The 14,198-nt window shown below is 34.9% G+C and overlaps 2 protein-coding genes across 2 annotated transcripts; both read right to left on the bottom strand.

The window, feature by feature from the left end:
• Positions 1-674: 674 nt before the first annotated feature.
• Positions 675-5,624, bottom strand: LOC114726743 (uncharacterized). Its single transcript, XM_028913432.1, has 4 exons — positions 4,960-5,624; positions 2,911-3,360; positions 1,983-2,304; positions 675-1,027 (listed from the first exon to the last, which is right to left on the bottom strand). The coding sequence occupies exons 1-4, from the start codon at positions 5,374-5,376 to the stop codon at positions 888-890; spliced, it is 1,329 nt and encodes a 442-aa protein (XP_028769265.1). The 5' UTR covers positions 5,377-5,624; the 3' UTR covers positions 675-887.
• A 3,735-nt stretch (positions 5,625-9,359) lies between these two features.
• Positions 9,360-11,593, bottom strand: LOC114725925 (aspartyl protease family protein At5g10770-like). Its single transcript, XM_028912487.1, has 3 exons — positions 11,242-11,593; positions 9,536-10,443; positions 9,360-9,413 (listed from the first exon to the last, which is right to left on the bottom strand). Exons 1-3 carry the CDS (start codon positions 11,591-11,593, stop codon positions 9,360-9,362), a joined length of 1,314 nt encoding a protein of 437 aa, XP_028768320.1.
• Between the last annotated feature and the right edge of the window lie 2,605 nt (positions 11,594-14,198).

Here is a 14,198-nt window from a genome sequence, read left to right as displayed (position 1 = left end):
GCTTATGATTTCTGCATGTGATTCTTCGACTGGAAGTCTCATGATTGTTGGAGTTTTTTAAATGTGCATGAAGCTAATTTCATTGCTGTATGCCAAGTTTTGGAATATGAGACATAGAATGAAGAATAAGTTCTCTACACCGCAAGGACCTCAAGGGTGACTTTCCATTATGTTTTAATTCTAACGGATCGTTTGTTTTATTGTGTTCCATAAAAATGAACAGTTGTTTCCTGTGGTGTGGTGTGTGATAGCAGTTTCTCCTTATGGTGCGAAATTATTTGACAGCAGAAAAAGAAGGAAATAAAAGCCTTTATTTCAACATGTTATTTGCAATTTTATTGCATGATGATGATAAGCTACAAGCCCAAGACTGATTAAGATGGCTAAGATTGACAAGTAGAGATTATTTCCTCTGAGAGGTATATACCGTGGCTAAAAGTTCTACTGAGATTATGAGGATTTAATTGTTTCTGCCAGTGAATTCAAAGATATACCCTCTGCATATGAACAGAGGTTTGGATGTCACCGTTAACTTCTTGCATAAGAAAGCTAACAGATTTGCATATACATTAGCCACATATTCATGTGTATCAGAAAAGGGAAGGCATCTCTTTTTTTTTTTTATTTCTATTTTTTTGGGGGGGGGGGGGGTTGGGGTGGGAAAGGGGCCCTTGTGAATCAATATGTGGAGATAATATTTGATGACATAGAAGTCTAACAAGAAGAGGACATTTGTACATGATCGGATAGCCAGGCAAGCCCTGATAATTTATAATTCCAACTCAACGATCTCTCTCTGTTTTTTTTTTTTTTTCAAAACCTTCAAAAGGACATTAAAGAGAAGGGGCAAAACATGGGAAAGAAGTAAACGTGGAAAATGGGCGCGATCAAGAAAAGGAACCAATGGTTTTGCCGAGTAGCCATAGAACAAGAGACAGCTGAATTCCGAAAATGGTGTGAAGTGTGCTCCTATCCAACATGAATCCAAACATCGTTATCCCTGCTCTGTTATTCTCGAAGTAATTCACTGCAGCCATGAATAAAAGCAAATTATTACGTCACTTTTATGTTCAAACACAAACAGTTTCAAAACGGCAATAAGAACAATGATTCTTATGATCATGTAATGTGTGACTTGATGATTTCTTTCCCCTTGATGAAAGAATCAGTTTGATATTTTCAAATGAAACTGTACATTTAGGGGGGGGGGATACTAGCAAATGTCCATTTCTTTGTTTTTGAAAATTGTAACTAAATAGTTAAGGAAATTAAATTAATATTATATTCAGTCCATAACATAGGAGCTAGCTGAAGTTAAGTTTAATTCTAAATATAAGATCTCAATTTATTTTGTTTCTTATAATTATTTTTCAAACTATTTGTATTGATTGCACATTAATGTTAAATGAATTGGCATTAAGAACAGCTTTTATGCAAATTATTAAATGGGGTGTTTTAGGAAGATTAGCACATATTTTTTTTACAAATAATTAATTTAATTATTTTATTTAACTGAAGTAAATTTTATACTCATCCAATCTTTAATGTATGATCTAATTATTAAGTTAATTTTAGTCCTAAATGTAAGATTCAGTTCTCATATTTATCAAATTTTTTTAAATTATCCCTATTAATGTTCCATTAATCATAATCAAGTAAGAGAGGATGAGAGAATATTAAGAAAGATGATTATAGTGTTTTATGAAAAACATGTCATTTTTTATAATTAACTAATCAATCTAATTTTATTAATCTAATTAAATTAGTTAAATAAGTTTTAAATTAATGACCGGAGGAATATTATTAAGAATGAGACTTAGGATTAATTTAGTCATAATTAAGTATTTCCACCGAAAACATCAGCTGAGCTGTCCTCAAAGTTAACAAAATGACAGGTTTGCCCCGCGACAACAACAAAGCGAAAGGGTTTAATTACGTAAAAGGAAATAGGAGAGAGGAATAATTTGGTCTGACAGGCATACCTAAAGCTTGTCTCTTTTGGAATGAGATCGTGCTGCGGGCATATGTTGGGATTAATCTGGTAGTATTAATCTCACATTCTTCGTCTCCTGGATCATCATCAGCTTCCGATTCTCCATCAGTCCCCACCGCCGGATAGACTCTTTCGCATGCAATCTGAGCCGTCGGTGTCTCCCCATCTACCCCCACCCCATCAAACGCATCTAACGTGGCACACGCGTGCCACTTGGCAGCAAGCCCTGTGATCGCTTGTGCTTTGTGTGTGATCTTTGTCGCACTCCGCAGCAAGATTAACAGCGCAGAAAGTAGTGTCACGGAGCACAGCTGCACCAAATCATAACCCAAACATGTTAAATAATTGAGGAAAAACAACTTATATTTTACAACTTCGTACAGCACAGAAGGATAACTTGTTGATCATGAGTAATGACAGTTGTGTGTTTACTTTCACGCAATTTCTAACTAAATTTAAATAAATGCCTTTATTTGCCTTTTGTAATTTTTTTGGGTCCAGAATTTGCCTTTTGTAATTATACATAAAATTATTCATTATTTCTTTTGCAACAATTATAGTCGGAAGAATTGCTATGAAATTATAAATAAATAAAAAAACACATTGCTAAAAGATCCAGGTGACAACATGACAACCTACAATGATAAGTTTAAGGTAATAAATAACAACTTCTTAAAATACTTTTAGTCACTTAAATTTATTATATCAAGCTGCATAATCACAAATAATGATGTGTTTTATTTTTTTAATATAAATTTATAGTGTAATAATAATATTTTAAAATATGAAACATATGTAACTAAATAAGTTAACATAATAAATATAAGGAATTTCATCTAAATATTTTATTATTATTATTAGTATAAAAACATATTGAGGCACGAAAATCTAGTTAAAAAGAGAAGGGGCGTACGTACCGCAAGTTCACCAGTTTTGTAAATGTTAAGGTCCCTAGAAGATCTGGTGGTGAGGAGGAGGCTAGCAAACTGGCTACCGGTGACGAGGATGAGGGACCACAATATGAACGCCCTAAATCGGTGGCTGATTATACGGAGATGCCTCCGGATTCGGAGGTGTTCCGACAGCACTGACTCCACGTCGGAGTCCATGTGGAACACAGAAGCGAAGTCCTTTAGCCGTAGGATTTGGAGGTGACAGATCAGACGGAAAAGGACGCACACCAGGAAGATCACCGTGGTGCGGTACAGCCACGAGAGCAGCTCCATCACGCATGCTACTGCGTCACTCAAGTAGACGTTTCCTAGGAATGGGATTTGCGACGCTCCTGACGCATACCACCATATCTTGTATGCGCTCTCAGCTATGAGGCACGGGATCACAAATACTGAGAGAATCTTCAGTGATCTCTGTAAAATAAGATGTACACAAGAACTCGGTTTAATTACACACCGAGAAAAATGCAACATTTTAATTCATGACATGTGAATAATGTAATTTATTATAAATTTTATTATATATACATAAATATTAAATATTGATATTGTTCATCTCTAACACTTTCGGATAGAAATTACTCGTTCGAAAACATAACTATAATGGAATAAACAGGAGAACGGATTGTTGTTTTATTTATTGAAATTGACTGGAAGAAGATTTAAGGGATATTTAAAATTAGTAATATACACACAATCTAAGGAAACCAAGCAAAATGAACGGTCCAGCTATGAGATTTTTGTCCTCCTATACTATATAGACTACTAATTGATTTAGTAAACAATAATAGTACTGAAAAAAGTAGTACTTATACTTAAATGGACAATGCTTGAATACACATAAGAATTAATTAAGACCAAAGGAACGGAATAACAATCACATCCAATGAATTTAATAACACTTGAATTCTCACAGAACCAGTTCCAATCCACTGAATGATCAATTGACGCACACATCTCCTAGCTCTCCCCTATTTAAGTGGGGCCACCACCACAATTTGTCCCAAGAACAAGCACATGATCACGATTATTCGATTATTAGATGGAGTTGATGAACTTTTTTATGACCAACTCAATGAAGACAAGTTTTCTTTTGATTTATTCTATATTTTTCAATACAAGTATATATAATTATACTCAAAAAAGACTACAGACATCGCTAATAGGAATGAAAATGACACAATTAACTGAGCATGTCAAAATCAAGTGCATTTATTTTGTTCGTTCTCTGTGAATCATGATGAATGCAATCAATTCAAGTACCAGTGGATGTTTCCCAAATCATAGTATTTCCCGCAAGTTGGGTCTATTATTCATCTACAGAAGATCGGGGAAAAAAGAAAAAAAGAAAAAGGCAACAATAATTATTTTTTTTGGCCGGAACATAGCATTTATTCAACAGCAGATAATGGAAGGGGGAACTTATAACTATCAATTATCCAAAATTGCCTTGTGAATTTCGACCAAACGAGCAGGCTCTGTTTTATATTGTTCATGTCCACTAAGAAAAACCTCCCCTGAATTTATTCTTTCTGCCTGTTCATAACCACATATTATATTGTACTATAGTCAATGGAACTGGAAGCGGTTCACCAACCCTAGCTTGGCAGGGTAAAATACAGCTTTGAAAGTGATTTTCCATAGGTTGGCTCCATAATCTGGATCTCTATTAATATATTTCGTGGACAATTCAAATTTCTATTTCTATCCGCCAAATTCATCATTATAAGATGCGCCGAACATGATCCAGAGGTTACTCTTCCTCTGTTTCCTTAGCTATCACAAGGTCAAAACACGTAGAACAGGAAGAAGTGTTCATTTTCGTATTTAAAACTGAAAAGGGGGAAAAGAAGGAAGTAGCGTAACAGAATGAAAAAGGAATTCTCGAGATGCTTCTAAATCTCAATTGTATCATATTAGCAAGTCATTCAAAGATCGATGAACCAAAAAGTCATTAGAAGATCAGAAACTTGTAGAACAAACGAGAAAGAAAGGCATGGATGAGAAACTCACATTGAGCTGCCCGGTGTAACTGGTCCTCACGGTCTCGCTCTCATCACAGAGCCGATCAAAGAACAAGAATCTCCGAAGGCCAAACTTCTTCACGAACCTCGACAAGCAGATGAAAGACAGAGAGGCGACGCTACTGAGCGATAATTGCACAATGGAGTCGTACGGCCTGGAGTGCTTGGCATCGCAGCCAGGGCAGGCGAGGAGGAAGTGAGAGGTGGCGGGGACGATAACGGCGAATAGGAGGAACATCGACCACGACACCAACGCCGTCCAGACGTTCGATTGGTCGACGCACATCCACCGGAGGTAGGTTCGGAAGCTGTGAAGCTCGTCGTAGGCGTGGGAGACGCTGCGATTGTACTTGGAAGTGATGGCTCGAGAGCTGAGCAGAGGCTCGCCATTGTCGTCCATAGCCATGGCGATGGACGGTTTGACGGTGGAGCCGATCGGAGAATCGAGAGCTGAGCTTTGGAATGGAATCAAATGAATGCGAATAAACAGGGGAAATGGAAATAAAAGTAGACAAGGGATCGAAGATTTGAAGCTATTTTATGCGGTTTTTTTCAATTGATGTGTGATGGTATTTTTCTGGAACCGTTTTGGCCAGATAGGAAGGAATGGAGTGGCGTGTTTTGATTGGTTTTGGATGTGAGAAAAGGAAAAAACTTGGTAGGGTCACATGTTAGCTGTTGTTTTCTTGTTCTCTGTCAAGTATAAAATAAACCATCTAAATAAACCATTTCCATCTTTAAAACTATAATTAATGGGTAATTACATTGAGGGGAAATTATTCTATTTTCTTTAAAAAAACCAAGGGTTAAAATATTGTGGGTTAAAAAATTATGTTGTGAGACTTATTCTAATTAGGTATTAATACTCAAACTTGACTTGATATAGTAGATTGTTTAGATAATTGTGTAAAAAGAAAAATAAATCTCTAATAAGTAGATTAGTTGATATCTATTTTATCTTTTTAGTAAAATAAAATAAAATGGAAGTGAGTTAGACCCATGAACTTATCAAAGTCAGTGTTTAAAGTATAAATTCAAGGTGCTTATGAAAATATTTATATATTACCACTAATAAGATTCTCAAAATCGGTTATAGGATTTTAATATAATATACACCTTTTATTGGTGATAAATTGATCTTATTACCAATGCAATTTTATAATTTGTAAACTTTTTTTGGCCAACTTCATAATTTGTTAATTAATACAGTATTATCAGGTGATAAAATATTACGTGATCTAATAATAATTTTTTATTTGGGGGTACATGAATTCTAAAAATATGATACTAATGTAAATATATAAATAATATTGCACATTAAATTTTAAAGAGAATGCTGGTTCATTTTGTCAACATCTCAGACCTCACACGTATCTTTTTGTGGTAATGTTCATTTCATAGTTTATTCATTAAGGAGCGCCGCTCCTCAACAAGTAAACACCATACAAAATATAAAATACTAATATGTCTTGTCAAAGTTTTAGTGAAAGTCCTTATTAATGATAATTACATAATATTCCTCTTTTTTAAGCATACAAAATATAAATTAAGAGAATAAATACATTAATTTTGAAGGATAAAGTAGTTTTAGTATCTACAACACAATAATGTAAGAAAATTTTTAAACAAAATATCTAATATATTCCATAAATTATACATTCAAGATATAAAAACACGATTCTTAAGTATTCAGTCTTTAGTCTTTAAAATTCGAATTTAAAATGAATTGCGATTGTTGCATTTGCATGTTACGTAAGTAATCATCGAGAATTAAAGAATGCATCTATTTTGTATTAAAGAGAATCAACGTCGTGATAAAATGCAGTATATTGGAAAATTAATTTATACTTTTCTGCCAAAAGAATTGGCCATCTTACAAAGAAGAGCTAAATATATATAGCTCCTTTGTATGAGTTCCAAATTAGTGAATACATCGTGCGCTCTGAATTACTTTGAAGAATCGTGAAGTTTCAAAATAATAATGGAAATAAAATAAATAAAATAATTTTTGCTTAAATATTCTGGTAACTAAACATGAAGTATTTAAACAAAATTTAAATAATTTTAAAATACACACTAAAATTTAAAAAAAAAAAAAATCAAGCCAACACTCAGACTCTCAGAAAGCCACATGGCAGGTTATTTCTCTTTACTTGTTATTTTAATTCTTTCCTTTTCTTTCAAGTTGGTAACGTGGATTCTCTGTCCATGATTTCCTATACTATTACATGTTCATTATATTAATATTAATATTTTTATAATTTTTTTGGTTCATCCACAATAAAAAAACCAAGGGCTCCGAGGTGGCTGAACCTCGTTGTGAGATTTACATCTTTTGGCCTATTAGTCGTAATCATTGTAATTAATATGTAGCGATTGAGAAGTGCTCAAACGCAAGGTTGTGATTTGTGAGTTAAGGGACAGAATGGCAACTATCTTAAATTTAACATTAAAACTTGCGTAAGATTTTATAAGCTGCTAATGAAGTTTGATTGATCTTGACACGAACCTACTCTCCTCCTATCTTCGTTTTAGTTAAAAAAAAAAAATCTAGGGTCCAAGATAAGCAAGCATTAATTACTATATATATATATATATTAAGGCTGCACAATGGACGGACTGGACCGGACCAGAGCCCAACCCGAAGTCTAGTCTGATTTTTTGGTTGGACTGGGTTTGATAGTCTGTGGTCTGGTCTGGTCCAGTGATGACCCGAGGTCGGGTTGGACTGGACTTGGTCTACTAGACTGGTGGACTGGTTCAGGCAGTCTAGTTGTCCAATTTTCTTTTTCTTTTTTAAGTTTTTTTCTTTATGAGAAATAAGATTTCAACATGATAAGTACAATTAAGACAATAAAAAATACTTATAATCATATGAAACTCGTCCTAAAATATTAAGACTTCATCATAAATACATAAAAATATCTAAAAACATTAAAAACAATTAAAGGCACCATCTAAATTACAAATTGTTGAAAAATAAAAAATTCACCTAGACTGGACTGGACCAGTCTAGGTGATATGATCACTTGGTCCGAAACCCAGTCCAACCCGACTAACTAGTCTAGTCCAATTTAGTCTAATTTCATTATATAGTTAATTTGGACTGGACTGGACCGGACAAGACCACTTTCGGGTTGGACTGGACTGGACCGGACTACCGGGTTTTTGCACACTCCTAATATATATCATGAAACTCTTATAATTTACAAATATTCTTACCCATTATTAAATGCTTGTTTTAGAAATCAACAAATAGAAAGAATTTAATTATCAAGGTTAAATTTATTAAAAAAAATTTAATTCGTAACGAAAACTAGCTTTAACTAATTAACTTTTTTGATATGTGAGTGATAAGTAATTATAAGTTATGTTTATGCCTGAGGATATATAATTTTAATTTGTGTGTGTTTGACATATATACCATGTCTAAGTAAGACTACATTGATGAATAACAATTTCAAAAACTGAGAATTCCTTTGGGGAAAAAATAAAGGCCAGAGTTCAAGATGATTTTGCTAAAACTATTTCGTTCTTTTCTAATTTCTTGGCAATCTTAAATTTAATTACAATTTATCCAACGGAAATGGATCAGCTTAAGTACATTTTTTCCTCAAATATGTTTATAAAGTGTGGTATTTTCAGCCGTTGGATTGAATGATGGTGCTGATTTTGCCGGAGAAATATATAGACATACATTCGTATTCTTTTAATGGTTGGATAATACTCCTCAGTATTTAACGTAAGACCGTAAGACTCAATTAACTAATTTGTAAGTACTTTCTCCGATCCTATTTATAAGTTTTGAATTTGAGAAGGGATATGGTTCATTTTATAAGCTTCAATTTAGGTTTATCTTAATATTTGATATATTTTTTTCAATGTTACTTTTAATTATTTCTCTCTCATCATATTTTCTCACACATTTTTTTGTCTTTTTTCTTATTTATTATAAGGGCATATCTGAAAATAAAAATATATTTTAAATATATTTATTATTTTTAACTAATTTTAATTAATTATTCATTATACTTGAATTAGTTATTTGAAGTTTATAATAACAACCAAAAGGAGTATATAGCAATGATCACTCATGAATAATGTGAAAGAAGGTTATAATTATAAATGTGGGCAAGAATTGAAAATGATAATTAAATTTAAGACACACGCCCAAACCAGACTTTAAATAGATACCAAGTTTGAGAAGAATTATCTGTGGGGAGAAAAAAAAAAGACCAACAATGGAATATAAATAAATGACATTTAAGCAGACACCAATGGATAAAACCTTTGATAATGCTTACATCCTTATTCACAATTCAGATTGATCTATTCATTTTTATTTATTGATCAAATCTTAAACTTTTGCCTCTAGCAAGCAATTATTAACTAGTTACACCGGGACATGGGTTCTGATCTTACAGCCAAAAGAACACGATTCGGCTGTTTCCATATTTTCTTTATTTTTTAAAAAGTTGACATTACTTTTTTTCCCCCCCTTTATCTTGTATATTCTAAAATTTAAAGAAAAAGTAAGATAAAAAATATATAAAGTAAATCTGTACCATCCAAATTAAATTTGGATGGTTGAGATTTGCAGAACCGGTAGAGTGGTTGAGATTTGCAGAACCGGTAGAGAACCTGCTATTTCCACCGCAACTAGCAGATCTGAACCCAATCCTACCACCACCAACATCGTACACAACCTCGATTGTTTTCTGTTGAACATTTCCAAGAATAGCAATATCCACCAAGCGTTTATTCGTAGCAAACGCCAAACACACCTGCGTTTCACTCACCACATACACAACCCCACTGGCGTCCAGATTCACATTCACTCCCCCTCCAAACGACAATGTCACCTTCGGAATGACAACAGTTTCGTACCCGCTCAAATCGTAACACGTGTCCAACTCTGCAAACGAACCTGCCATCGGGTACTTCGACATCGCGTTCCGGAACGCGTCTCTCAGGGGGCCGTACGCCGCCTGAGGTAGCCACGTGAGGACGGTACCGGAGTCGATTAACACGCGGACAGAGGAGAACACGGAGGAGGGGATCGATAGACTGGCGCCGGCGAGGGAGATCCCGGTGAGGTCGAGTGCGTAGAAGGAGGAGCTCTGCGGGATGGAAGAAAACGGCGTGTAAATGATGTCGTCGGAGGCGGGTACGCCGCCGAAGGTGAGGTAGCCAACTTCGCTGGCTGTGGAAGGGATGCAGTAGGAGAAGATTCTGTGGAACATGTCCGAAGTTTGTTGGACAAAGGAGATGGCGTTGCGGCCGAGGCCGAGGAGGCCGGCGGTGCCGTTGAAGAGACCCCCGTTGTCATGGCCGCAGCCGAAGAGGAAGTTGTCTACGACGTGGGTCTGAGTAATTGTTAGTGTTTCGTTAGCCAAGTTTCCGGTGGAGGAGGACCCGTCAGCGTATTTAGTATGGTAAAGGCAACCGTCTGCTGAACATTTCTGCTCAATTCCTACATTATATATTATTAACAGTTATCAAAGAAATGAGAAAAACAGTGAGAAGTCAAGGACATGGATGTTGAATTTACGTTTAACATCATGTATGTGATGGTGTTAATGAGTTCTAAATTATCTGAGATATGGTCTTGTTTCTTTTAGCTGGGAGACCTTAGGATGACATTAGCAAAATATCCGAAAATATATAGTACAAGTGTAAAACATGTGACTTTTACTATGTATAAAATAAAAACTTATATTTTTCACCAAAAAAATAAAAATTTATACATCTTTCAATCATAGACATAGAAACTAAATAATTAATTTGTAAAAATTAAGAAGGTTAGGGGGTGCTTGGGTAAAAACCAAATTATAATTTTAAAAATACTTTTACAATATACAAAGTAAATATGTGGAGGAGATTGTCTCGTTTTGCGAAAAAATGTTTTTAAAAGCACTTATCGGTGTTGCCAAACACCCCCTTAGTTAGAAAAGCATTCTATTTAATTATTTGCATTAAAGCTACTTTTTTTTTGCAAATTTCTTCATATGTGTAACTAATAATAACAATTTGAAAAAGAATTATAAACTTAGAAAATAAGGTGGAATCAGGATATCATTTAACTAGAACTAGTAATTTCCCTAACTGGCTGTAAATTTAGCAATGGAAATAATAACAACATATGTGTGCAGTTGTAGTATCTGATTATTTATAAACTAGAGTGTGTGTGTGTGTGTATGCGTATAGAGAGAGAGAGGGAGGGAGAGAGAGAGGGGACTATATGAGGTAATAAGGATACACAGACACACACCTCTAGCAGAGGAAAGCTGAGAACATTGGGAAGAAGAGCAAGGGATGTTAGAATAGGAAGATGAGTGCGAAGGATCGAAGATAGTATCATTCTGAGTATAGCAGGAGCCATCGCATGGGAGACACTGAGTCCAAGTGAGGTCACTTCCGGTGTCAAATATCAGCGACAACTCCCTCGCCGGCGTTCCCAACCCTAACCTCACGAAGTAGTCCCCCGACCCTAGAATATTCCCTGACCTTGCCGGAAGCGGAGCCTCAGCCGCCGACCTCCCATCTCCTTCTCTTGCTTCACGCTGCCCTTCCCACAGCTTCGACTGGATCGCTCTCACCCTCGCTTTGTCCTGCGCCAGCATTTCACTGTGTGGGACTGTTAATGGAGCTTTCACTGACGAGGACGTGTGTTGCTTCATCAGTTTTGAGCATGGCCCGTGCTTGTGTACCAATTCTAACGATCCCTTTCTGCTTCTACCTATTCATCGCATCAAAACATAATATATATTCAATGCGTTATCGTGCGTGCGCAGGAATACTATATTCTATATATTATAACACAGAGTGAGATCGAGATGCATGGAGGAGAAAGAACCTGGAGGAAGAGGGCTGCAGGAGGAAGAAGGGAAGAGAGAGCTGAGAGGAACGTGATGATGAGTATGCTGAAGCTCACTGTATTCTTTCCTTGTTGTTGCGGAAACATAGGGTTTGTTCTCAACGAAGAATAAGAAGAAGCAAACCAGAGAAATAAAAGCAAAGAAGAAGGGATTAGAAGAATTAGCAGAAGCCATAGAAAGAAGACAGATTTGTTTCTGTGTTTCAGGAGGCCGCACGGATACGCTCAAGTGTCGGGATGGTTGGCCTTTATATGGGCTGTAAATCCCACAACTCGGTGTTACATTACCAATAGAAAACAGCCAAATAGGCCAACAAGGCTCAAACAATCCTTCTTGTATCAAACATTACAACCTAAGATCTGCGAACTCCCCTATGATTTCTTCTCCGAGGCATAAGATATCTTAATTGGGATAAACGACCTTCAAGATTTAATTTCTTTTTTAACATACAAAAGGCTCATGCGTGGTGCATAAAACCAAATAGTAGTATATAGGATAGAAAAAAGAAAGCCAGACGGTGGGGCGGAGCATATTCTACTTTGGCTTTTCCCACGTAGTCCTATGCAAATATGAGTCTCCCTCTCTCTCTCTCTATACGTGGAGAGATAGAGAGAAAAAGCATATCTCATCTTCAACTTTTTCAAAGATTACAAGTTACAACCTATGAATCTTCATACTCCCCGATCATTAATATATTCTTCTCCAATGCATTTGATGCGCCCTTCTGTCTCTAATATAGAAGTTAATTAAAGGGTTGGATTTAATTACAAGTATAAGAACTAAATTCATTTTATCTTCTACATTTATATTTTTTTCCCAAACTAAGACATTTGTCTCCGATTTTTAATATAAAATCTGGTTTATAATTTAAACTAAACTACAAATTAAATCTTATGTCACAAATCAAAGACAGCATACATATAAATATGTTAGAGGTATCATATCAAATTTATTATAATTAACTAATTTATCTAATTTTTTAATCATATGTTGAGGTAGTATTTCTTATTTGGGATCAGATGTTCCAGATATTGTTTACGTGCGCGTATAGGATTGATGGTCACCTAGGTCTCCTGCTTTTAAGTGTTAATGTAATTTCTTATTGTAAGAAGGGGGGGGGGGGTTAAGTGAAAAGCATTAGAATGAGAAGTCGGAGACGACCCAAATGCCTAAGCAACTGAAACGGATCTGAGCCGTTGGCAAAAGTGACACCTGAGCCGTTAATTTTTCTTCAAACTTTAGAACGTGCAATTCCCAAACTAGTGTCGTTCGACAGAAGTAGTGAGTATACATAGTCTCTACCATTATATATACGCACGCGCGCGTGCACGTACACACACAAGTGTGTGTGTATCTGTATATGCTTGATTTTAAAACCCGGAGAAACTCACTGTTTTTTGACCCTTGAGTTAGGCTTTGAAACACTGCCTCCGCTCCTTAATATAATATCTTATTTGATTTTTATTTTGGTTTTAAATGTAAAACTCCAATTTACTTTATCTCTCATATTTATACATTTGTTTTTTCAAAGTAGTCCTTCTAAAAATGATAGTTCTAACCAATACACTTGATTAGCAAAGATATTTTAAGAAAGACAACACCTATTTAGGACAAATAACTAACTCAGCTTACTTTTTTAATCTCTTCAAATTAATCAACTAGTTCTTATAATTTAGACTAGAGGTAGCATATATCAGGATGAGATCAGATAAGGCAGCTACATTACATTGGTGTGGGTGTGTGCAGGTAATGTTTAAATAAATATGTTTTAATACTATTCAACAAAAAGTAATAAACCTCACAAATAAAAACTGAATTCCTCCCCCCCGGGGGCTGGCGGGGGGGCCGTGAAGGCTAGTGTTCAAGGTGATTTTGCAAAAATTAGATTGTTTTTATTCTAAAGTGTGGTATTTTCAGCCGTTGGATTGAATGATGGTGCTGATTTTGCCGGAGAAATAGACATACATTCGTATTCTGTTGATAGTTGGATAATGCTCCTCCTTTTTGCTTGGTGTAAAAACTAATTAATTAATTTGTTTAGTATTCTCTTCCTCTTATTTATAAGTTTTAAATTTGAAAAAGAATATAGTCTATTTTATAAGTTTTAATTTGGACTTGTCTTAACATTTAATGTATTTTGTCAATGTTATCTTAATTATTTCTCTCTTATCATATTTTCTTACGTATTTTCTTTCATTTTTTTCATTTATTATAACAGTATGTTTAGAAGTAAAAATATATTTCTAACCTATTTGTTATTTTTAACTAATTTTAATTAATTATTAGTTATCTGTGAATTAATTATTTGAAATTTATAATAAGAACCAGCAAAAGTATATAGCAATGATCA

This window comes from Neltuma alba, unplaced genomic scaffold, assembly GCF_004799145.2.
Source record: "Neltuma alba isolate B1F8T4 unplaced genomic scaffold, ASM479914v2 tig00002420_pilon, whole genome shotgun sequence".
Lineage (NCBI taxonomy): Eukaryota > Viridiplantae > Streptophyta > Magnoliopsida > Fabales > Fabaceae > Neltuma > Neltuma alba.
Note: the sequence above shows the minus strand (reverse complement) of the source record. Positions and strands in the feature narration are given on the sequence as shown.